This window comes from Nothobranchius furzeri, chromosome 3 (assembly GCF_043380555.1).
Source record: "Nothobranchius furzeri strain GRZ-AD chromosome 3, NfurGRZ-RIMD1, whole genome shotgun sequence".
Lineage (NCBI taxonomy): Eukaryota > Metazoa > Chordata > Actinopteri > Cyprinodontiformes > Nothobranchiidae > Nothobranchius > Nothobranchius furzeri.
Genome location: NC_091743.1, coordinates 91628538 through 91651457, shown reverse-complemented (window position 1 = coordinate 91651457; position 22920 = coordinate 91628538). Strand labels below are relative to the sequence as shown.

The 22920-nt window shown below is 47.5% G+C and overlaps 1 protein-coding gene across 2 annotated transcripts in view; it reads left to right on the top strand.

The window, feature by feature from the left end:
* Positions 1 to 22920, top strand: part of LOC107395993 (gamma-aminobutyric acid receptor subunit rho-2) — a 41427-nt gene that overhangs the window by 2202 nt on the left and 16305 nt on the right. For both annotated transcript variants that reach the window (XM_054733756.1, XM_054733755.1), the window contains exons 2-4: positions 5524 to 5586; positions 6252 to 6358; positions 19419 to 19486. In XM_054733756.1, coding sequence (XP_054589731.1) covers positions 5524 to 5586; positions 6252 to 6358; positions 19419 to 19486 — 238 coding nt within the window. The remainder of the gene's footprint in view (positions 1 to 5523; positions 5587 to 6251; positions 6359 to 19418; positions 19487 to 22920) is intronic.

Here is a 22920-nt window from a genome sequence, read left to right as displayed (position 1 = left end):
CTGTAGTCTCTGGGTTCTCCAGATCCCACCCAGATGTGACTGATTGGTTAAATGGCCTTCTAGTGTGTGTGAGGGTTACACCAGGGTCAGAGTTCATCATGAGGGTTACACCAGGGTCAGAGTTCATCATGAGGGTTTATGTGGAGTATAACTTATAAATGAGGCCCGCGCTCAGAGAAGGATTTGTTGGAAATAGAACAAGTAATGAACACTGACCCAGATGTGTCGGTCTTCACAGCTGGAAGGGAGGGTTAGGTGGTGAACATCTGCTGGGTTCCTGGTGATCACTGGTGTTAACACACTTAGAAGCACAAAGCACACAGAGGTTGTCCTTCTCATGAACAGAGAAACACGGGATAATTGAGGGTATTCCAGAAAGTGAGATTTTCCCAAAACCAGGCTTTCCCGGTGTTATCGCCTCTACATCGGTTTACGAACGTGGCTAGCCCGAAGCCCCTCCCATTCACCATGGCAACATATGCTGGAGAACACACCTGCCCCATAGCAGGCTAGCTGCTAGCCTACAGAAGCTATGTGAATATGATTGGACGCGGCAAGTGACGTCATCTTTTTCTTGAGGGTGGCTGGCGGCTACGAGGAGGGGAATTAGCGCCACCGCTGGCCCACAGCAGTAGCAGCAGCTGCAGCTTTGTTCTTGATGAATAAATTATTAGTAAATGTGAAGTTTGAACTCTTAAAAATGAGCTCTAATTGGATTTACATCTTAATATTTTTGTATTTAATCCCCATTTGCAGCTCCTGACGTCAGCATCATTATTAGGTCATTATAAATCAGCCTTAGGGTGGGATGGGCCCATATCATTAACACGCTGTCCTCTTTATGAATGTTAAAATAGCCGTAAAGTAGCTTGCAGCTGCTAACATGTAAAAGAAATACTTTATTGACGTGACTGGATATTTACTCTGGTCACACGTGTCAAACGTGATGTTTTCCCTTGGTGTGTACTATGTGTGCTAAATGTGTATTTGTGACAAACTGAGCGGCGTCTCCGGTGGAGTGTCAGTGCTCCTGCCTGGCTCGCCATAACGTAGTGAAATTGATTTACACTTTCTTTTAATTATGACCAATAAGGTGTGATGATTCCATGTGAACATGAAACATCAACCTGACTGATGTTTGAATGTTTAACCAGAAGATTATCGTTACTTTTACTTCTTCAGGGACCATAAAACACTTCTTAATTCAGACAGAGTCAGATATATAGTTTATAAAATGAATTCATTTCTTTTTGCTAAACTAGTGATTATACATGACCAGATATGAATAATGAGATTTAATGTAGTGGGTGTGAAGTGATGCCATGTGATGTGTGGATGTGGTAATGGAAGCTAGATGTTTAGTATCTGTGAGAATTTTTGAAGTCTGGGTTGAAAAAACTTTGGATGTTTGTTTGATGAGCTAAAGATTTATTTTTAAAAATCATCCGACGCAATCTGTTGAGCCTACAGTACCCTTTTGTGGAGATCCCCGTGGCTGTGCAGTGGTGCAGTGGTTAGAGCTGTTGCCTTGCTGCAAGAAGGTCCTGGGTTCGCTTCCTGGCCTGTGCATGCGTGGGTTCTCTCCGGGTTCTCCGGCTTCCTCCCACAGTCCAAAAACATGACTGTTAGGTTAACTGGTCTGTCTAAATTGTCCTTAGGTGAGTGTGTGTGATTGTTTGTCCTGTGTGTCTCTGTGTTGCCCTGCGATGGACTGGCTCTCTGTCGAGGGTGTACCCCGCCGGATTGCCCGTTGACTGCCGGAGATAGCCCCCCCCCCCCCCCCCCCCCGCAAGCCTGCATGGACAAGCAGGTTCAGAAAATGGATGGATGGATGGATGGATGGAGATCCCCGTCCAGATCCAGGGCGTCACGAGGTCGGGATGGACACAGTCCTCGAAGTACCAGGAGCCCATAGATTTACTCCGATACGACTCGTCTAGTCTTGAGATATCTCCAGGTCACGGCAGGAGGCTGGAATGCTTCTTTGCATCCACGGCTTCTTGTTTGGCTCTTAGAAGAACTGTCTGGGCTGTATCAGCCGCAGCGTTGCAGAGAGACTTTGACTGGAGGTCAAAAGAGATGGGACGGCGTTAGGCCCGGCTACTTGGGCTCAAGCCCCGGATGTTTTATGAAAAGCCCCGGATCTAAATCGTGGAAGTAACATGCAGTACCAAAGTCCAACAGAGAGGGAGCAGCTGGCAGTAGTTTGTATACAGCCTGCCTGAGCCTCCACCACTGAAGAAGAAGCCCTTCAGCAGCAGGCTTCTTCTACACTCTCTGCCTGAAACGCATGAGTGAAGATGGACATAAGGACGTTTTTTAGACCAAAAGTACGGCGACAGAACCCCAGCTTTGATGAGACTGGTGTTGACTCAGGTTTGTGAGTCTTATTAGAAAATATTTGTTGTGCTGCTGGTTAGCCTAAAGTTAGCTTACTATCAGGTAAAGTTGTTGGAGAAAGAACGGGAATATTTACTATCATCTCACACTAAACACTAACAGGAACAACACTCTGCCCTGAATATGCTTCATATGTAGCTTCAGATTAAAATTATGTGGTACAAGACATGTATGTTGTTGACTAGTGCGTGTCACGTGTGTGTGTGTGTTAAGCCCCGGATCTTCCTCAGTCCTAAATCCGCCCCTGGTTTCAAAGATGCTTGTTCCCAAATTGGCCGGTTCCAGAGTCAGCTAGAAACTGAATTAATCGCGAAGTAATTCTTGTTTTATTGAACTCGTTGTTTATAAATTTTGACAAATCAGAATTTGACGAGTCTGAGGCTTTACCAAACCTTCCGCCAGAAAGCCACGCCTCCTTCAGATACAAAGGTGTTTAACTCTGTGAATGAGAGTGTTTTAAAAGTCTTATATGAAGCAAATATTAACATTAATAAGTATCTCATTGTAATGTGTATGGGTGTAGATATTGATTATCTTGTTATATCAAACACACACTGATCATAAGATCTGAAATGGATCATTGCAGGAGCAATATTCCTTTTAAAGCCATCATTGGTTAAAGCACAGATGATTCAAACATCTGATATAAACATCTTGTTCATTCAACACAAATGATTATTTAAACTTGTGAGTTGTAACGTCCTGTAGGAGCTTGATCTTCTTTAGGGTGAGGCACGCAGCCGTCAGGCTCCTGCAGCAGACCTGGCATGAGAATGTTCTGACTTCTTGCAGTAGCAGGAACTGTGGCAGAGGTTTGTTTTGGGAGTTGGAGGCCAGACAGATGAAAGGTTGTGGTCAGGTGAAGGTAGGCCACTTGGTATGAGTTAACTCTAGGGTCATGTGACCACCAACGTAAAAACTCAGCTGCTCAGCAAAAACGACACATAAATGATGAAAACTTTAATGAAATATGTGGAGAAACATGAGCTGAAGCGGACTTTCAGCGTTGCCATGGAAACGTGTGAATGCTAACTAAATAACTCCACAGCTTTAATCAAACAGCTCATCGTCTCTGTCGTAGTTCTGATACCTTTGTAGTCCTCGTAGGCATGACTGAATAATTATTTGTCCGTCTGGGAGAAGGACAAGGCTCTGTCCTTGTCTTCCTGGAATACCCCTGGAATACGGAAAATCCTGGGCCCTCATGCATCCGTACTTACGAACAGATCTGTGCGTGTGTTGTGCGTAGGAACCCATTTTCATCATTCTGTACCTGTCCTGTTCCTAAACATAAGAACACTTGGTGGAGCGTGCGTGCGAGAGGCCACCGCGTGTTTCATAAATCAGGATTTTGACCGTTTGTACGAATCTTCTAAATTTTTTATCATAGGAAGGAATTTAGGGATGTTTCTATGAATGTTTGATGAACGAGGCCCCGGGTTTGGAGGCAGGAACAGGGTTGTCATAGCGGTGGGTGTGTAGTTAATTCATCCTCGACGTGTCCTTGTGAGATTTATGCCGTTTGTTTTCTGTTTTAAAGCCATTGTGTACATCTGTAACAGGCTGAGACCTTCACGTGAGAAGAAAGGGAATGTGGTGAACAACCATAACCCCGAGTCGTGGGCATCATGGTGGATTCTGAACCCTCACAACAACCCTCAGATACTTCAGTGGAAACACCTGCTTAAACAAACTCAATGCACCCTAGCCCTAACCCTCTGGGACTAAAGGCTGAGCAGGCTCCATCTGAAAGGTGGTCTTTCCTGTCTCCCATCAGCCGTTGTGACAGACGAGGAAACGTTTGGCTCACGGACAAACCTCCTTTGTCTCAGCAGCAGAACCACCTGAGGCCCTCAAAGGGGATTTAAGGAAAAGCACCAGTCCTACGGCACGGAGAGATACGGTCGGTGAAAGAAGACAAGAATACCTCCACTTGCATGTCTACTAGCCTCTACTGGAGGATCTGTAGGAGGAAGAGGATTTAAACACTTCTAAAGTCCGAGTGACATCATCAGCTGTAGAAAATACTACAACTTCATCTGGGATCGTATAAAACCATCAAAGAGAACACCAGTTCAGTCATGAAAGTGCAGCTGCGACCCATTTAAATGTTTGAGGTCTACCTGAGTTAGAAGGGGCGGGGCTTCCTCCGTCTGTACCTGTATGGGGAGCCTAGTCTCCTCCCCTCCGGTCGGCTCAGGGGTCCCTGGAAGAACGAAAACATGGATGCGAGTCAAAGAGGCTAAAAGAGCTGTTTTCTTCTGCTTCGCCTTACACCCTGGTCCACAGAGCCCAGCATGAGCGGCACACCCCTTAAAAAGTACTCATTAAACCAGCAGCTCAACCAGCCTTGAGAACAATCCAGAACGTTCTCCAGGCTGGTTTTATCTAACACGTGTTTAACTCCATAACATCACATTAAGGTTATAAAATAACTTGGAGCACAAAATCTTCACTTTTACTAAATACGGTGGAAGCAAAAAGGGATCCACCCCACAACAAGAACTACTACATCTAGTATTGGTATGAGCACCGTGACTCGAGCACAGCACCAAGTCTTCTAGACATGGAACGGACAAGATGGCGACTTATTGCATCATCTGTCTGTTTCCATTCTTCAAGAAGGACCTCCTTTAGAGCCAGGATGCTGGATGGAGAGTGATGCTCTTCCTGCTGCTTCAGAATTCCCCACAGGTGTTGGACTGGGTTCAGATCAGGAGACACACTTGATCATTCAATCACCTTCACCCCGTTCTTCTTCAGAGACGCAGCAGTAGCTTCAGACGTGTGTTTGGATCTTTGTCCTGTTGGAAAAGTGCACGACGACCAAGTGCACGGAGCGATGGCAGCATCCTCTCCTTCAGTATGGAGCAGGACATTGTTGAGTACCATCAATGAAATGCAGCTTCCCAACACCAGGAGCCCTCATGCAGCCCACATAAGGGCACTGCCACCACCATGCTTCACTGTGTGATGCTCCTTGACATATTTTCCCACAAAACCTAAAGTTAGTCCCTTTGACTTGCATTAATTTTTGTTCTTCCGGGGACGGATGGTCCGGAAGTGGATGGGTGTGGCTTAGACCTGTTCTTGTCCCTTTAACAGCCGTCTCTGTGTTTGCAGGGCCCTGGCTGATGCAGCTGACACCGTGGTTCTGGTGGGGTCTGAGCCTGGAATGGTGAACGGGTGTGTAGGACTCATGTTTCTGTCAGCCCTTTGGCACAGTACACACCAACAAACTATTCATTTGTGTTGTTTAAAATTAGAACTCTGTCTGTCACGGGTTCAGCTCTTCACATCCGTCAAACTTTCATTTTTTAATAAACATTTAGTGACACATTCTGACTGTAGCTAACTGTAGCTGGGTCCAGCGTCCCTGATAACTCCTAATGAGTCTCATCACCGTGGACGACTTCTGTTCCGCTCTTCGTCTGAGTTCAGACACGTCAGGGGTTTTTCCTGCAAGAACGATCTGTTTAAGGTCAAAGGTCAGACGTTCTCCTCAGGATATTCTGCTAGAAAGCAGAATTTATAGCACCCCGACCATCACACTACCACCACCATGTCTGACTCCAGATGGAATGGGACACGTTCCTTCCCCACGTTGCTTCTGCACCACACAATAGTTAGCCAGAAGGCCGTGGGGTCATCAGCGTGGGTTCTGTTATACACGAGACACGGTCATTCTGCTGCAGCAGACCGGTTCCAGAAGATTCCCCAGCATTGACTCCATCCTAACCTGGAACGCTGGCTACAAGCAGCACGTTTGTCTCTCACCTTTATCTGAGGGTCAGGCTACACTCTGCAGCAAGTTTCTGACACATATGAACAGAAATGTTTGTTTTTTTCAGGCTTCTGTCAAAGAAGGTTATGGATGGCACCAAAAACCAAAAGCTGAAGACCAGCCACCTCCTACGCATCGACGAGCATGACTTCACCATGAGGCCAGCCTTCGCAGGTATGCTCTATACTCTTCTGAGAAACACAGGGCCGGATCCAAACATCTGAGTCAGGGGGGCCATGTTGTTATCTGGGGGCGGGGCCCCTGATTCTGTAGGAGGTTAGACGAGCACCTTTCAGAAGAAGGCTCACTTTTATTCTGTGGTGTCTTCTGGTGACGTTTCTAAGCTTTGCTTTTAGATGATTAACTCCTTTTGAAGCTGCACTTTTATGTCTGTTCAGACATGCCTGCACATCTGGTGGTAATATTTAACATCATTATTATTACTTGGAGCTGAACGTGGTTCTTTCTGCGCCTCACAGGAAACATTCCTGCTGTCTGGAGTTCGGCAGCCAGCTAAAAGTCCAAAGCTGTTTGTTTAGCTTCCCGCTCGAGCGCAGGAGGAGGTGGGAAGCTAACGGAAAAGTCCTGTTGTGAACTTCTAGCTAATCAGGGCCTACAGCTGCAGCCAGACTGCACCGAGCCTTTTCATGGTGTTTGCTGCTTGTCTGGGTGTGATCTTGTCTCAGAACAAGTGGGAAATGATGTGTTTGGTGTTAGGGCCATCAGAAGCGGACTTGTGTGAAGCTTCTTTTCAGCTAAGAGAGAAGTGTGAGCTTGCAGCAGCTGTTTCGGGTTATCTAAGCTTCAAACTTGTGAAAGCCTCTTACGTGATTGCTTCCTTGCGTTGACTGGAAGCTTTTAGAACAACTCAACCAAGAAACGTCTGAGTGATATTCTCACGTTCAGGAGAGAGCAGCCATGTGTGAAGGCACAAGCAGATAAAAAAGGACTATTGGACTTTTGTCTCTGTGGGAAGTCCTCCAGAGGGACGGGGGCTGTGTTTAGCAGCAGAGCTGTGGTGGTGGATAAGGTTATGACAGCAGTCTGGGATGAGCAGAAAGAGCTGTTTGGATGAAATATTTGTCATTAACTTGTGATTTTATAAATATATCTATTCATAGAGCTCCCCTCCCCGTGTGAATTGGCTTTAAAAACATCTAAGAGTGTGTATAAACTCGCCGTGCATTAGTTGCCTTTGCATTAAAGAGAAACTGAAGTCACTCTGATGAGCCTTCCATCAAATCCATTTCATCCGTTCCCTCTGGACTCTGGACTCTGTAATGCATAGGCCTGCCTGTCTGATCTCACCGGTCAACCAGCGGCGGATTTGCAGCTGCTAATCCATGAGCAGATGAGCATGGGATCATACGGGTGTTTGCTCCCTCTATTTTACAGAAATCATGAGGACAATTAAATCAGCTAAAGCTGAGCCGGACTGAGCAGACACAGAAAGGAGTCTCCTTCTAAATGTCACTCGTGTTCTGGACCCCATTTGTCCTGGTTAGGGTGACCGGAGGGGTCCGAATCCGGCTCTGAGGTCAAACTCCAGCAGCGCTGCGTGACAGTTGAACGTTATAAAGGTAGAGTCAGATTAAAAGTAATCTAGAGAACAGGTGAGGAGTTCAAACTGAATTAATAACACTGATGATTTGCCTCCAATCCTTTGGGTTAATGTGAAGTGTTGACCTCTGACCTCAACAGGGTTCTGTCTAAAAACGACTACAAGATATTAGAGACCAAAACAAGCAGAACTCACAAACCAGGCAGGGATCAGGCTGAAATGGATCCCATGGATGGGCAAACAGGTCCGGATCAAAGCACAGGATCCAAAGAGCTGCATTAGAATAGAATAGAATAGAATAGAATAGACTTTATTGATCCCATGGTGGGGAAATTCACTTGTTACAGCAGCACCAACAGCTAAGAGAATAATTTGAATAAAAATAACAACAAGGTACATGTACATACACATAGGCAGTAATCTAGTAATCTCATGTAACCTTCGACCACTAAAAACCACAAATAAAAAGGAAAATACTTCGGTTCCGACCCGATACGGAGCCTAAGTCACTTCCGGACCACGGGTCCCCTGAAGAATGAAAAAAAAAAAACGCTATTTTCTAATCCGCTCATTATGGATTTCACACATGATGTCCGTGAATTTTAAAGACTCATTTTGATACCAAGAACGTGCTTATTTTCAAACGGGGGAAACGCTATCATAGGTTTGGTGTGAACATAAGTCCAGGACTACAAATGCACTTCATGAACCAGACACGGAGGAAACTGAGGGAAAAAGGATGTAAGTTCAGCAAACTTCCCACAGGAGGAAGGAACCACCATAAATCTGGTCATGTAGTAAGTAGCAGCTACGCTAGTGGAGACGAGGTTATGTGGGGACATCACATATGCGACGAGCCCATCTCTAGTGTGTAGTCATGCTGACTACGAACTTTTACAAGCTGATAAATCTCAAAGTACGTGACTGGCGTGGTCGAAACACCCATCGTTACTTTTCATTTAAATTGCGGTACAACACGTGTGTGGTCCAGGGCGTGAGGCAGAGCGGGTTAGAAAACAGCGTTTTTAGCTTTGACCCGTTGACCTGCATTCATTTTTTCGCTCTTCCAGGGACCCGTGATGCGGAAGTAGACCTAGGCTCCCTATGCAGCATACTGCAATAGACACGGACATACTGTGTAAATCTGGTATTGCAGGAGTATTGAACACATAATGAGTATTGCATTGGTGGTATTGTGTACCAGGATCATGCCAGTACCAGTTAAACTGAGGAGGTCTACACTCGTACTGCAGAGGGGATGAAGGACCTACGGTAGCGTTCTGTTTTACATCTGGGATGTCTCAGTCTGCCTCTGAAGGAGCTGTCCATGGTCCCCACAGTGGAACCAGTGGGTGGGAGGGGATTTTTAGAGAGAGGTCATCTTCCCCAGCATCCTGCTTTCAAACGTCTCCTCCACTGAATCCAGCGGGCAGCTCAGAACCGAGCTAGCTTTGTGAACTAGCTTGTTAAGTCTCTTCCTGTCTCGGTCAGAGCTGCCTGCACCCCAACAGACCACAGCAGAGTGGATAACCCTCTGGAGACAGGCGTTGCCTACCTACCTGGTTACTCCACACATGTGTTTCATGAGCATTTTTTAACTCAGAAGTTCCTTTGAAGGACTTAGTTGTTCGTCCTTTTATCAAAACTTATTTTGAGCCTGAGAGGGTTAAAGGTCTGAAGGACCTCAGCCTCCTCAGGAGGTGGCTTTGGTCCTTATTATGCAGAGCATCTGTGTTGTTGGACCAGTTTGCTGTTGAGTTGAACACCCAGGTACTTAAAGGTATCCACCACCTCAATGTCTGCTCCCTGAATGTTTACTGGTGAGTGAGGAGGAGTGCTTCTCTGGAAGTCAGTCACCATTTCCTTTGTCTTACCGGTGTTCAAGCAAAGGTGGTTATGCTCACACCAGTCCACAAAGTCCATGATGACTGACCTGTACTCCAGGTCATTCCTCCCCCCAGACACACAGTCGACAATGGCCGAGTTATCAGAGAACTTCTGAAGGTGCCAGCTGCTGGTGTTGAAGGTGAAGAGAAAGGGTGAGAGCACCGTACCTTGTGGAGCTCCAGAACTGCACACAACCACCTCAGATGTACAGTTGTGTAGCCTCATGTACTGTGGCCTGTTGGTTTAAAGGAGCAATATGTAAAAATCCTACCATGAAATAATACCAAAACAGTCTAACGTCTCAGTCATGTTGGAAGGAAGGTTAAACTGAAACAGACTTCATTCTCATCTGGCTGGGGCTGTCAGTTTTTCTCCTTACAAAAAACAAAAGAGGGACGTAGTTACTGTTTACACTCTGAGTTTGTGAGGGTGCGGAGTCTGCCGCAAGCTAACGTAGCGGTGCTGACATTTGTAATTTAACACCAGTATGGAAAAAAGCTCCATAGTTGTTTACAGAATCTAATCCAGGAAACAGGATCACAGAAGATGCTTCTTGCACTCCTAACCCGCAGGTCATACCGGTCTTGTGGTCTCGTGAGTAAAACAAAGAGGATGGCGGACGTTTTGAGGGATTTTGTGATTTAGCAAGTCCAGCAAGGAGCCCAGCGAGGAAGCCGTTGTGAAATAGGAGTCAGAAGCTGCAACTTATTTTTGTGATACTCTGTCAAATCAAATCAAACTTTATTTTTAAGGCACTGTTTTCATACAGTGGTTGCAGCTCAAAGTGCCTTACAGTTTAAAATGACCCCACACCACCCTCATTCCCATCCCACGCTGCAAACGTTCTCCAAACCGGTAGATGAGGTGATTTTCAGACGACTCAACAGCAACACTGAAGTTTCACACAAAGCTACACAAACAACAAGACAGTGAGTGATGCTGCTTGGTGCTGGACGTTAGCGTTGTAGATCAGGCGCGGTTTCAGGGGAGGACAGCCAATAACGATCATCGTGGTCTACTAATGCATTCGTCTCAGTTAGGGACGTTTTTCTAACCAAGGGACAGAACTGCTGTTTCCTCAGAGACTCCAGTAATTAGGTCAAAATAAAACAAAGATGATAATTAGCAATTAGCTGGATCTCCACGCGTGTCTAATGTGCTTTTGTTTTGCCACTGTGCTGTTGGCAGTAATTCCTTTGTGAAGACTAAGATTCATCTGGAGAAGAGCCATGGCAGAACAATGACAGCAGCAGTAATCCTGCTGTGGATTCACTTTTCAGCTTTTCTCTGCTCTGCTGGTGCTCGCTGGCATTTGTGAGGAAACAGCAGCTCACACGGGCCTTCCTCAAACCAAAGTGATTCTGAGATCTTTCAGCAACCATCGGGATTTACAAAGAGCTTTGCTTTGATGCTCCAATGGGTTTTGTCTAAAAATCAAAGTCTCAAAGAAGGATTTGCAGTTAGGATGTGAGAGCACCTGGTTTAAGATCCTGGACGAGCCCCTATTTAGTAGCATGTTAGTGATGAAGAGGAGCGTTCACGCCCTCATACGGTTTCATTATCCAAAACCAAGTGTGCAGTGTAGAGCCACGCTTAGACACATTACCCGTGATGGCAGCCCAGAGAGGGGCCTGCAGAGAACAGGGTGAGACAGCTAAGCCCCCTCCCAGGGGGAGGTAGACCTCTAATGATCTTCTCAAAGATGAAAGGAAAGATGATGGTCAGCCATCACTGGTTACCTCTGAGATGTGCAAACAGCAAAAGAGCATTTTGTCAGCATTATTGTTCTGTCTGAAGATATTTAAAAGTTCACTGGCATGAGGTGGAAACATCTGAGTCCCTGCAGAGCTGCTTACATCAGATGTGGTTCATGAGTCCGGAGGTGGTTTGCTCCTGACACGTGTGCAGACTCACAAACTTCAGGGAGACAGATTTTTCAGTTCCTTCTCTTTTTTCACCAGGTGTCTGATGTTGTGTCCCCTGGCAGGGAACGTCAGCAGGAGTCAGGACTTACTGTGTACAGCACGTGATGTGTGGCATATGGTAGGAGTACCAGAAGTGAGGACACTGCTGACAGCTGGAACTGGGCAGGAGTTAATGCCCATCTAGCAGGTAGCAGCTTTGCTGTGCCACTAGTTATGTAAGGCTGGCACCCACAGCACTGCGCAGATTATCCGCAGGAACCAACAAGCAACAGGAGGATCTGTCTGTTTGGGATTCTGGGATCCTCTTCCACGTCTGTAACAAAAATCCTGGCTCCTATTATTATTTTTATAATTCTCTCCATTAGATGTCAAAGGCGAAGGATCTGATTAGTCGTGGCTTAGCAGAGACCTCTGTCCTGTTAGTGTTGAGACGATGGCTTCATGACAGCAACACGGCTCAGTCTGCAGCATCATGTTGATGTCGTTCATTCTAGTTTTTACAAACTAAAATCAGAATTATATCAGAATTATGGTTCTGATCAGTTTACCTCTATTCTATTCTATTCTATTCTGTTCTATTCTATTCTATTCTATTCTATTCTATTCTAGACGTTTTGGAATGCAGAAACATCTTTAACGAGTATAGCCGCATTAGAAGATACCGTAAAGGTTGAGAGGATGTTTTAGGAACTAAGACGGACTCATGGACCAGTAGTCGTGCTCTTCCTTTGTTACCCAAAGGGAGCTGGCCTGGTTCAACAGGGCACACTGTTGGTAGAGTTTAGATTTTTAATTCATTTACTCATCTGAATAGTAACTCCCTCCTCGTGTGAAGTGTGCATGCCTCTGATTATCATCCTGTGTGGATGGCCTTGTTCCTGTGTGTTTTTTCAGCTCTCCACCCAACCCCTGAGAGCTTCTGAATGGTAGTTATGTACATAAACTCACCAGCGTAACCCTTTCCAGAGCTCTTCTAGATTCATTCATGCACCATGTTCACTGGAGGAGACTAAGATGATCTTTTCTGAATAGCTGTGGAGCCCTGTGGGTGTTCACTGCTCCAGCAGCCCTGAAGCGGCTAACCCTGCTTCAGGGCTGAAAACATCACGTCTGCTCCACTTCCTCAGAAATGCAGAGATACAGTCACACGGTATCTAATGATTATACATGACAAGATATGAATGAGATGTGATGTAATGGATATGCGGTGATGTAATGTGATGTAAGCTAGATGTTTAGCAGAACCTTCTTTGTCTCTGAAAGAAATTCTTAAGTCTGGATGTAAAAGAATTTGTTGTCTGCTATAAACTAGAGAGTTGGTTATTGATAAAAGCCATCAGAGGCAATCTGTCGTGCCTACAAACCCTTGTGGAGACCCCCAGTGCAGATCCAGACTGTCAGAGGTCGATTGACCCTTGACCTCAAGGTACCCGAAGCTTGTAGGTTCGCTCCGATACAACCCGTCCAGTCTTGAGATGTCTTCCAGGTGCAGCGTGCGAAGAGGCTTTTGGCTTGAGGTCAAAAGAGATGTCTCAAAGGTGCTTGTTCCCGAATTGGCCGGTTCGAGAATCAGCTAGAAACTGAATTAATCAGGAAGTAATTCTTGTTTTAATAAACCACAACGTTATGAGTGTTGACCGAGTTTGGCCAACCAGAATTTGACACGCCATTGTGATGAAGAGGTGCCTGCTGTCTGCTGAGTTTAAAGACGTTAGCCAGGTCCCAGTTGTTATGTAGCTTAGCGATAATCACCCTTGGGCGCTCGTTGCTGGAAGCTTTGGGCCTGAGGCTGCGGTGGGCCCGGTCTACTTTGATGGGCTCGCAAAGTTGTTTGCACCAAGTAGCTGCAGTAGCAGCCGTGTCACAAACTCTGTGGGATTGCTTGTCTCTTCTCCTTCCTTGATGCCCACCAGAAGGATGTTAAGCGTTCGCGAGCGACCCTCCAGATCGTTTAACTTTGCTTTAAGCAGGCTGTTCTCTTTCTGCAGTTTGTGATGGTTAGCTTCCAGCACCGTTATGCGTATGTCTGCGTCAGAGAGGGCCACATCCATACCTTCCACGCGTTGTTCAGTCTGACTATACTGTTGACAGATGGGATTCAACTATGCACAAGTGACTCTCCACAGACTATTTCAGTTCCTCCATCTGGGCAGAGACTTCGGCTAGCTCCGCTCCATACTTGTTAACAGCAGATAATATAGCCTCGTTTCTTGCGGCAGCCACGGCTGCGGCAGTTGAGGTTTTACCTTCGTCTTTCTTGGGTCCCATGGCTGAAAATTTCCCAGTGGTGTCTTACAACAGTCCTATGGCTTAGAGAACCGTAATCCCGTGAATTGGTGTAGCCTAAATGGGCAAATTGTAGAAGTCCGCACGGAGCTATCGAGAGAGACGTCTACTCCATCACAGCGCACGAGCGCCCCCCCCATCATCATTCATTTATGAAGCACTTTCTGACATCATTCATGCCCAAAGTGTTGTACATGATAGAGTAAAAACACACCAAATATGTGCAGTTAAGAAAAATTTCATTAAAACAATAAAAAAAATAAAACTGTTTTATATCCAAGCAGAAGCAGTAAGAAACTATAAAATATACCGAATAAAGACTCACTCCAACTCCCCATAGAAAAGTGAAAGATAGAGGTGGGTCTTTAATCCAGTGAAGGAGGTTTCCTGACCGACAGCGGGAGGTCGTTCCTAAATAAGGAGCCTAACTCACGCCCGTCCACTTCCGGACCATGGGTTCCCTGAAGAACGAAAAAACGAATGCAAGTCAACGCGGCTAAAAACGTTATTTTCTAATTCCGCTTGTTATGTGCCATGGATTTCACGTATGATGTCCGTGGATTTTAAAGACACATTTTAAAACCAAGAACGTGCTTATTTTCAACCAGGTGGAAACGTTAGGTTCTGTGTGAAAATAAGTCCAGGACTACAGATGTGATTGCCATAGTGACGTCATCGAACCAGACACAGAAAAAAACAGAAGGAAAATAGCTGAAAGTTCAGCAAACTTCAAATCCTTCCTTCAGGAGGAAAGAACCACCATTAAGCTGGCCATGTGGTGAGTAGCAGCTACGCCAGGGGAGAGGAGATTATGTGATGACGTCATTTTTGCGACGTGCCGAGGTCTAATTTGTAGTCATGCTAATTACAAACTTTTACAAGCTGATAAATCTCAAATGTACGTGACTGGCGTGGTCGAAACACCCATCCAGTGGCGGAGCTTGATATGTGCAATATGTGCGGCCGAACAGGGCGGCAGTCTGCAGGGGGCGGCATTTAATTTCCTTTTTTTTTTTTCTTCTAAAAAAATTGTTTTAAGCATCAACCAATACATAAACAAAACATAGAAATTGCATGTTCTTAATAATAGTGATGATAATAATACTATTTCTGTAATAAAAGCACAACAAAGTGTAACCCATATCAACTACTCCCTGTCACATGACCCACGTCAGCTGATGTGAGGTCCCTCTCCTGATTGGCTCCTTCCACGTCGCGGCAACAATGAAAGCTGGCTGTGGGGGAATACTTCCGGGCTAAAAACAAAGCGTTTTTCTGCGTTTTTCTCCCCTCAATTCATTTATACTCTCATTTTACCTCAGCGGTAAGTGTTCTTAACATCTAACAATAACACCCTTTTACTTGTCAGTGACCAGTCGATCGTTTTCGCTATAAAAAATGATATTGTTCGGCGGAGTTCCCACCGCGAGCAGAACTCCGGTTCAAAAACGCTGTTTTTGAAACACTTTTATTTACTTAAGCACTTTAATGGGCTTAACTTAAAACCAAGAGCAATCGAATGATTATTGTTATGTGTTGCCTTGAATTCGGCTATGTTGTCTGTCAGACAGTTGCTTTCCTTTATTGTTGTTTTTGTATTTGTTTGTAGCAAACGCTACTGGAATGTATAGATTAAGCTACGTAGCCAAGATGATTAATAATTGACCTGTTGTACATTCGTGATATGTTTACCGGTAAACTGAATCGAACTTGATGTGCTAATGAACGTTTCTCTGGCCTACAGGTCAGGTTTTTTTTCCCCATGTTGAACTGATCTTCTTCATATTGAAGTGGCGAGCTGGTAGGACCATTCTTTCTTTTTGGAATCGGGAAATGAGCTATTATTTACCCCATGAAAAACGAAGCGGCAGCGGGCTGCTGGAGGTGCCCTGCTAGTAAGATCCCGTTTAAACTGAAAACTGCCATAAAATAAAAACTATAATAGCTAGAGCGTTCTTTTTTTAGCTGAAAGTTGAGACTCTCGCCTTTCAGCACATCTGTACTGTACAAGTCGATGATGTCATCATGTTGCGTTAAGTGTGTCTATTTCAGTAGAACTTTGACAAGTGGTGAGAAGGTGGCCAGGAGCTGGATGTTGTATTCAGTCAGCAAACGTTGTTATATATAATACACTCCACGCAATTTGAAACAACGTTGTAGGTGTAATGTTTTTTCTTGTGTGTGTGTGTGTGGGGGGGGGGGGGGGGGGGGGGGGGGTCACAGGGGGATCTCGCACAGGGCGCCATTTAGGCCAGCTCCGCCTCTGCACCCATCGTTACTTTTCATTTAAACTGCAGCACAACGGATTAGAAAATAGCTCTTTTAGCCCCGTTGACTCACATTCATTCTTACGTTCTTCCGGGAACCCATGAGCCGACCGGAAAGGAACACCTCAACGCTGTCTCACACCTCACTGCTGTCCCACACCTCACTGCTGTCCCACACCTCACTGCTGTCCCACACCTCACCGCTGTCTCACACCTCACTGCTGTCCCACACCTCACTGCTGTCTCACACCTCACTGCTGTCCCACACCTCACTGCTGTCCCACACCTCACTGCTGTCTCACACCTCACTGCTGTCTCACACCTCACTGTCTACACCTCACCGCTGTCTCACACCTCACTGCTGTCCCACACCTCACTGCTGTCCCACACCTCACTGCTGTCCCACACCTCACTGCTGTCCCACACCTCACTGCTGTCCCACACCTCACTGCTGTCCCACACTTCACTGCTGTCCCACACCTCACTGCTGTCCCACACCTCACTGCTGTCTCACAGCTCACTGCTGTCTCACACCTCACTGTCTACACCTCACCGCTGTCTCACACCTCACTGCTGTCCCACACCTCACTGCTGTCCCACACCTCACTGCTGTCCCACACCTCACTGCTGTCCCACACTTCACTGCTGTCCCACACCTCACTGCTGTCTCACACCTCACTGCTGTCTCACAGCTCACTGCTGTCTCACACCTCACTGCTGTCTCACACCTCACTGCTGTCTCACACCTCACTGCTGTCTCACACCTTACTGTCTTACACCTCACTGCTGTCCCACACCTCACTGCTGTCCCACACCTCACTGCTGTCTCACACCTCATTACTGTCTCACATCTCACTGCTGTCCCACACTTCACTGCTGTCCCACACCTCACTGCTGTCTCACAGCTCGCTGCTGTCTTACACATCATTACTGTCTCACATCTCACTGCTGTCCTACACTTCACTGCTGTCCCACATCTCACTGCTGTCTCACATCTCACGGCTGTCTCACACCTCTCTGCTGTCCCACACCTCACTGCTGTCCCACACCTCACTGCTGTCCCACACCTCACTGCTGTCCCACACCTCACTGCTGTCCCACACCTCACTGCTGTCCCACACTTCACTGCTGTCCCACACCTCACTGCTGTCCCACACCTCACTGCTGTCCCACACTTCACTGCTGTCCCACACCTCACTGCTGTCTCACACCTCACTGCTGTCTCACACCTCACTGCTGTCTCACAGCTCACTGCTGTCTCACACCTCACTGCTGTCTCACACCTCACCGCTGTCTCACACCTCACTGCTGTCCCACACCTCACTGCTGTCCCACACCTCACTGCTGTCTCACACCTCACTGCTGTCCCACACCTCACTGCTGTCCCACACCTCACTGCTGTCCCACACTTCACTGCTGTCCCACACCTCACTGCTGTCCCACACCTCACTGCTGTCCCACACTTCACTGCTGTCCCACACCTCACTGCTGTCTCACACCTCACTGCTGTCTCACAGCTCACTGCTGTCTCACACCTCACTGCTGTCTCACACCTCACTGCTGTCTCACACCTTACTGTCTTACACCTCACTGCTGTCCCACACTTCACTGCTGTCCCACACCTCACTGCTGTCCCACACCTCATTACTGTCTCACATCTCACTGCTGTCCCACACTTCACTGCTGTCCCACACCTCACTGCTGTCTCACAGCTCGCTGCTGTCTTACACATCATTACTGTCTCACATCTCACTGCTGTCCTACACTTCACTGCTGTCCCACACCTCACTGCTGTCTCACACCTTACTGTCTTACACCTCACTGCTGTCCCACACTTCACTGCTGTCCCACACCTCACTGCTGTCTCACACCTCATTACTGTCTCACATCTCACTGCTGTCCCACACTTCACTGCTGTCCCACACCTCACTGCTGTCTCACAGCTCGCTGCTGTCTTACACATCATTACTGTCTCACATCTCACTGCTGTCCTACACTTCACTGCTGTCCCACATCTCACTGCTGTCTCACATCTCACGGCTGTCTCACACCTCTCTGCTGTCCCACACCTCACTGCTGTCCTACAGCTCACTGCTATCTCACAGCTCGCTGCTGTCTTACACCTCATTACTGTCTCACACCTCACTGCTGTCTCACATCTCACTGCTGTCTCACATCTCACGGCTGTCTCACACCTCTCTGCTGTCGCACACCTCACTGCTGTCCCACACTTCACTGCTGTGTCACTCCTCTCTGCTGTCCCACACTTCACTGCTGTCCCACATCTCACTGCTGTCTCACATCTCACGGCTGTCTCACACCTCTCTGCTGTCCCACACCTCACTGCTGTCCCACACTTCACTGCTGTCCCACACCTCACTGCTGTCTCACACCTCACTGCTGTCTCACACCTCACTGCTGTCTCACAGCTCACTGCTGTCTCACACCTCACTGCTGTCTCACACCTCACTGTCTACACCTCACTGCTGTCTCACACCTTACTGTCTTACACCTCACTGCTGTCCCACACTTCACTGCTGTCCCACACCTCACTGCTGTCCCACACCTCACTGCTGTCTCACAGCTCGCTGCTGTCTTACACATCATTACTGTCTCACATCTCACTGCTGTCCTACACTTCACTGCTGTCCCACATCTCACTGCTGTCTCACATCTCACGGCTGTCTCACACCTCATTACTGTCTCACATCTCACTGCTGTCCCACACTTCACTGCTGTCCCACACCTCACTGCTGTCCCACACCTCACTGCTGTCTCACACCTCATTACTGTCTCACATCTCACTGCTGTCCCACACTTCACTGCTGTCCCACACCTCACTGCTGTCTCACAGCTCGCTGCTGTCTTACACTTCACTGCTGTCTCACATCTCACTGCTGTCTCACATCTCACGGCTGTCTCACACCTCTCTGCTGTCCCACACCTCACTGCTGTCCTACAGCTCACTGCTATCTCACAGCTCGCTGCTGTCTTACACCTCATTACTGTCTCACACCTCACTGCTGTCTCACATCTCACTGCTGTCTCACATCTCACGGCTGTCTCACACCTCTCTGCTGTCGCACACCTCACTGCTGTCCTACACTTCACTGCTGTGTCACTCCTCTCTGCTGTCCCACACTTCGCTGCTGTCTCACACCTCACTGCTGTGTCACTCCTCAATGCTGTCTCACTGCTCACTGCTGTCTCACACCTCACTGCTGTCCTACAGCCCCGAGGTAACCTTATGGTGTGGTAACAAACTATGCAATATGAATGTTGACTTCTCTGTTGGTGTTTGTTTGCAGGTCCTGCTGTTCCTGTAGGCGTGGATGTCCAGGTGGAGAGCTTGGACAGCATATCTGAAGTAGACATGGTGAGTGACCCAAATCTGTTCAATACCATTTAACAGAAATGACCAATAAACTCAACAATGAATGAGTTAATGAAAGGAGCTCCATGTACGGTGGGTCACAAGGCTTTACAAAAGTCACAGTACAATCACAAAAGCTACAATGGAAGTAATAATATAACAGAAGTAAAGTATTTAAATAAATGAAACAGCATAAATTGGAACTTGAAGCTTGGTCCGCATTGTTGGCAGTTAGTCAGCCTTGTTTCCAGTGAGAGTTGGACTCTGCCAAGGCTGCCCTTTGTCATCAATTCTGTTCATAACTTTCAAGACAGAATTTTGAGGCTCAGCCAAGGTGTTGAGAGGATCTTTTTTGGTGGCCTGAGGTTTGAGTCTCTGTTTTTTGCAGATGATGTGGTCCTGTTGGCATAATCAGAACATGATTTGAGGCTGTCACTGGAGCAGTTTGTAGCCAAGTGTGAGGCAGCTGGGATGAGAATCAGCTCCTCTAAATCTGAGACCATGGTCTTGATCCTGAAAAGGGTAGAATGCCTTCTCCGGGTCAGGGATGAGGTCCTGCCCCAAGTGGAGGAGTTTAAGTATCTCGGGGTCTTGTTCACGAGTGAGGGAAAACTGGAGCGTGAGATCGATAGGTGGATTGGTGCTGCATCTGCAGTGATGCGGGCGTTGTACCGGTCTGTCGTGGTGAAGAGAGAGCTGAGTCAGAAGGTGAAGCTCTCGATTTACCGGTGGATCTACGTTCCTACCCTCACCTATGGTCATGAGCTTTGGGTAATGACCGAAAGAACGAGATCGCGGATACAAGCGGCCGAAATGAGTTTTCTCCGAAGAGAGGCTGGGCTCTCCCTTAGAGATAGGGTGAGAAGCTTAGTCAACCGGGACAGGCTCAGAATAGATTTGCTGCTCCTCCAGTTGAGGTGGCTCTGGCATCTGGTCAGGATGCCTCCTGGACGCCTCCCTGGTGAGGTTTTCCAGGCACGTCCAAACAGTAGGAGACCTAGAGGAAGACCCAGGACACAGTGGAGGGACTATGTCTCTCACCTGGCCAGTGAATGCTTTATGATTCCCTTGGAGGAGCTGGCCCAAGTGGCTGGGGAGAGGGAAGTCTGGGCCTCCCTGCTTAGGCTGCTGCCCCGCAACCCAACTCCGGATAAGTGGCCGAAAATGGATGGATGGATGGATGGATGGATGGATGGACGGACGGATGGATGGACGGACGGACGGACGGACGGATGGATGGATGGACGGATGGATGGATGGATGGACGGATGGATGGACGGACGTACGGATGGATGGATGGATGGACGTACGGATGGATGGATGGATGGACGGACGGACGGACGGATGGATGGACGGATGGATGGATGGATGGATGGACGGATGGACGGATGGACGGATGGATGGATGGATGGATGGATGGAGTGTGAAACAGAAGTTGTGATCAACCAGAACCTTTATTACACTGAAAACATGGGTGAATGAGAGAAAACAGCATCCTGGACCCGGCCCTTTGGTTCTCCATTTCCAGTCGGCTGGACTATTGCAGTGGTCTCCCAACTGGTCTTGCCAAAAAAGCTGTGAAGCAACAGCAGCTTGTTCAGCAACTTCTGCCCCCGAGATTGGACAGTCCATCCCCAGGTCTCCCGGCTCTGGTTCCTCCTCAGAATGCGGGTTGGTGGGATTGAGGAGCTCCTCAGAGTATTCCTTCCACCGTCCGACTATAGCCCCAGTTGACGTCAGCAGCTCCCCATCCCCACTGTAAACAGTGTGAGCGAGTTGCTGCCTCCCTTTCCTGAGGCGCCGGACAGTTTGCCAGAACCTCTTTGGAGACGATTGATAGTCTTTCTCCATGGCCTCACCAAACTCCTCCCACGCCTGAGATTTTGCCTCGGCAACTGCCACTGCTGCACCCCGCTTGGCTATCCGGTACATGTCTGCTCCCTCCGGAGACCCACACACCAGCAACACCCTGTAGGCCTCCTTCTTCAGCCTGACGGCTCCCCGAACCTCTGGTGTCCACCAGCGGGTATGGGGGTTGCCACCACGACTGGCACCGGCCACCTTGTGACCACAGCTAGCAACAGCCGCCTCAACAATCGCAGAGTGGAACAAGGCCCACTCGGAGTCAATGTCCCCCTCTGCTCTCGGGACGCGGTCAAAGCTCTGCCAGAGGTGGGAGTTGAAGACCGTCCTAACAGGTTCTTCTGCTATGGTGAAAATCTGATGTTAGCCTAGATCTGGACAAGTGGGGGAGTAGAGGGAGGTGGAGTGTACAGTCGGTAAAGACGGCTCTCCCTTGCCCTGCCTCCATCTAAATAGGATAGGTTGTGTGTGTGTGTGTGTGTGTGCGTGCGTGCGTGCGTGCGTGCGTGTGTGTGTGTGTGTGTGTGTGTGTGTGTGTGTGTGTGTGTGTGTGTGTGTGTGAGTCGTGGAGGATGGCTGCTTATACTGAGCCAGGATTCTCTGGAGGTTTCTTCCTGTTAAAAGGGAGTTTTCCTCTCCACTGTCGCTGCATGCTTGCTTAGTATGAGGATTGCTGTATAGTCACTGACACTAGTCAGTGACTTGATGCAGTTTGCTGGGTTCCTTATATAGGAAACTTTTATCAGATTGGCTCAATGAACTGACCTGATTGGAATGTTTATGATATGAAGTCCCTTGAGACGACTCTTGTCGTGATTTGGCGCTTTATAAATAAACTTGAATTGAATTGAATTGTTCTTATATCCCTCCACTGGTTACCAGTAAACTACAGAATAGATTTCAAAGTGCTCCTACTAGTTTATAAATCCTTCAATGGCATGGGACCAAAGAACATGTCTGATCTCATTCCTGTATTTCACACTCTTTCACTTCCTGTCTCATCTCCCCAGCCTCTGTTCAGTCCTGTCTTCCCTAATTGCTCCCACCTGCCTCTCGTCTCCCAATCACTCCAGATCCCAGCTCCTCTTGTACTTAAACCCTCCCAGTTTTGTGTTTCTGGTTGGTTCATTAGTGTCCCGTCACCTATTTTTAGACAATCTGATAACTTGTCAAAACAGCGGTTTAGTAATCTGTGAGCGGGAATGTGCTTGTGAACATTAAAAACCCACAAAAGCACGAGATCCTTTTGCTGTTGGTGGAAGTCTCACATATTCAGCTGATAAAAAGTATCACACGAGTAACGAGATGTGCGCAAAAAGGAGCCGCTTCGCGGGGAAAGGAGTGGCGCGAACGGAGTAACAACAAACAATCAGACAGATATTGACGGTAAACTTTGTATTTTGGAGCGATCCGGACAGATATATTGTCTCTGCAGTTTAGTAGGCTTTTATTAGGCTTTAATAAAGGATGATGAGAAGGATAAATGTCCACCAGGCAGTTCAGATAGTACGGCTGTTTTTTGAACTGGAAGCAGAGGAAGTGGACGGAGACTCGCAGCCGGAGTCTGAGGCAAA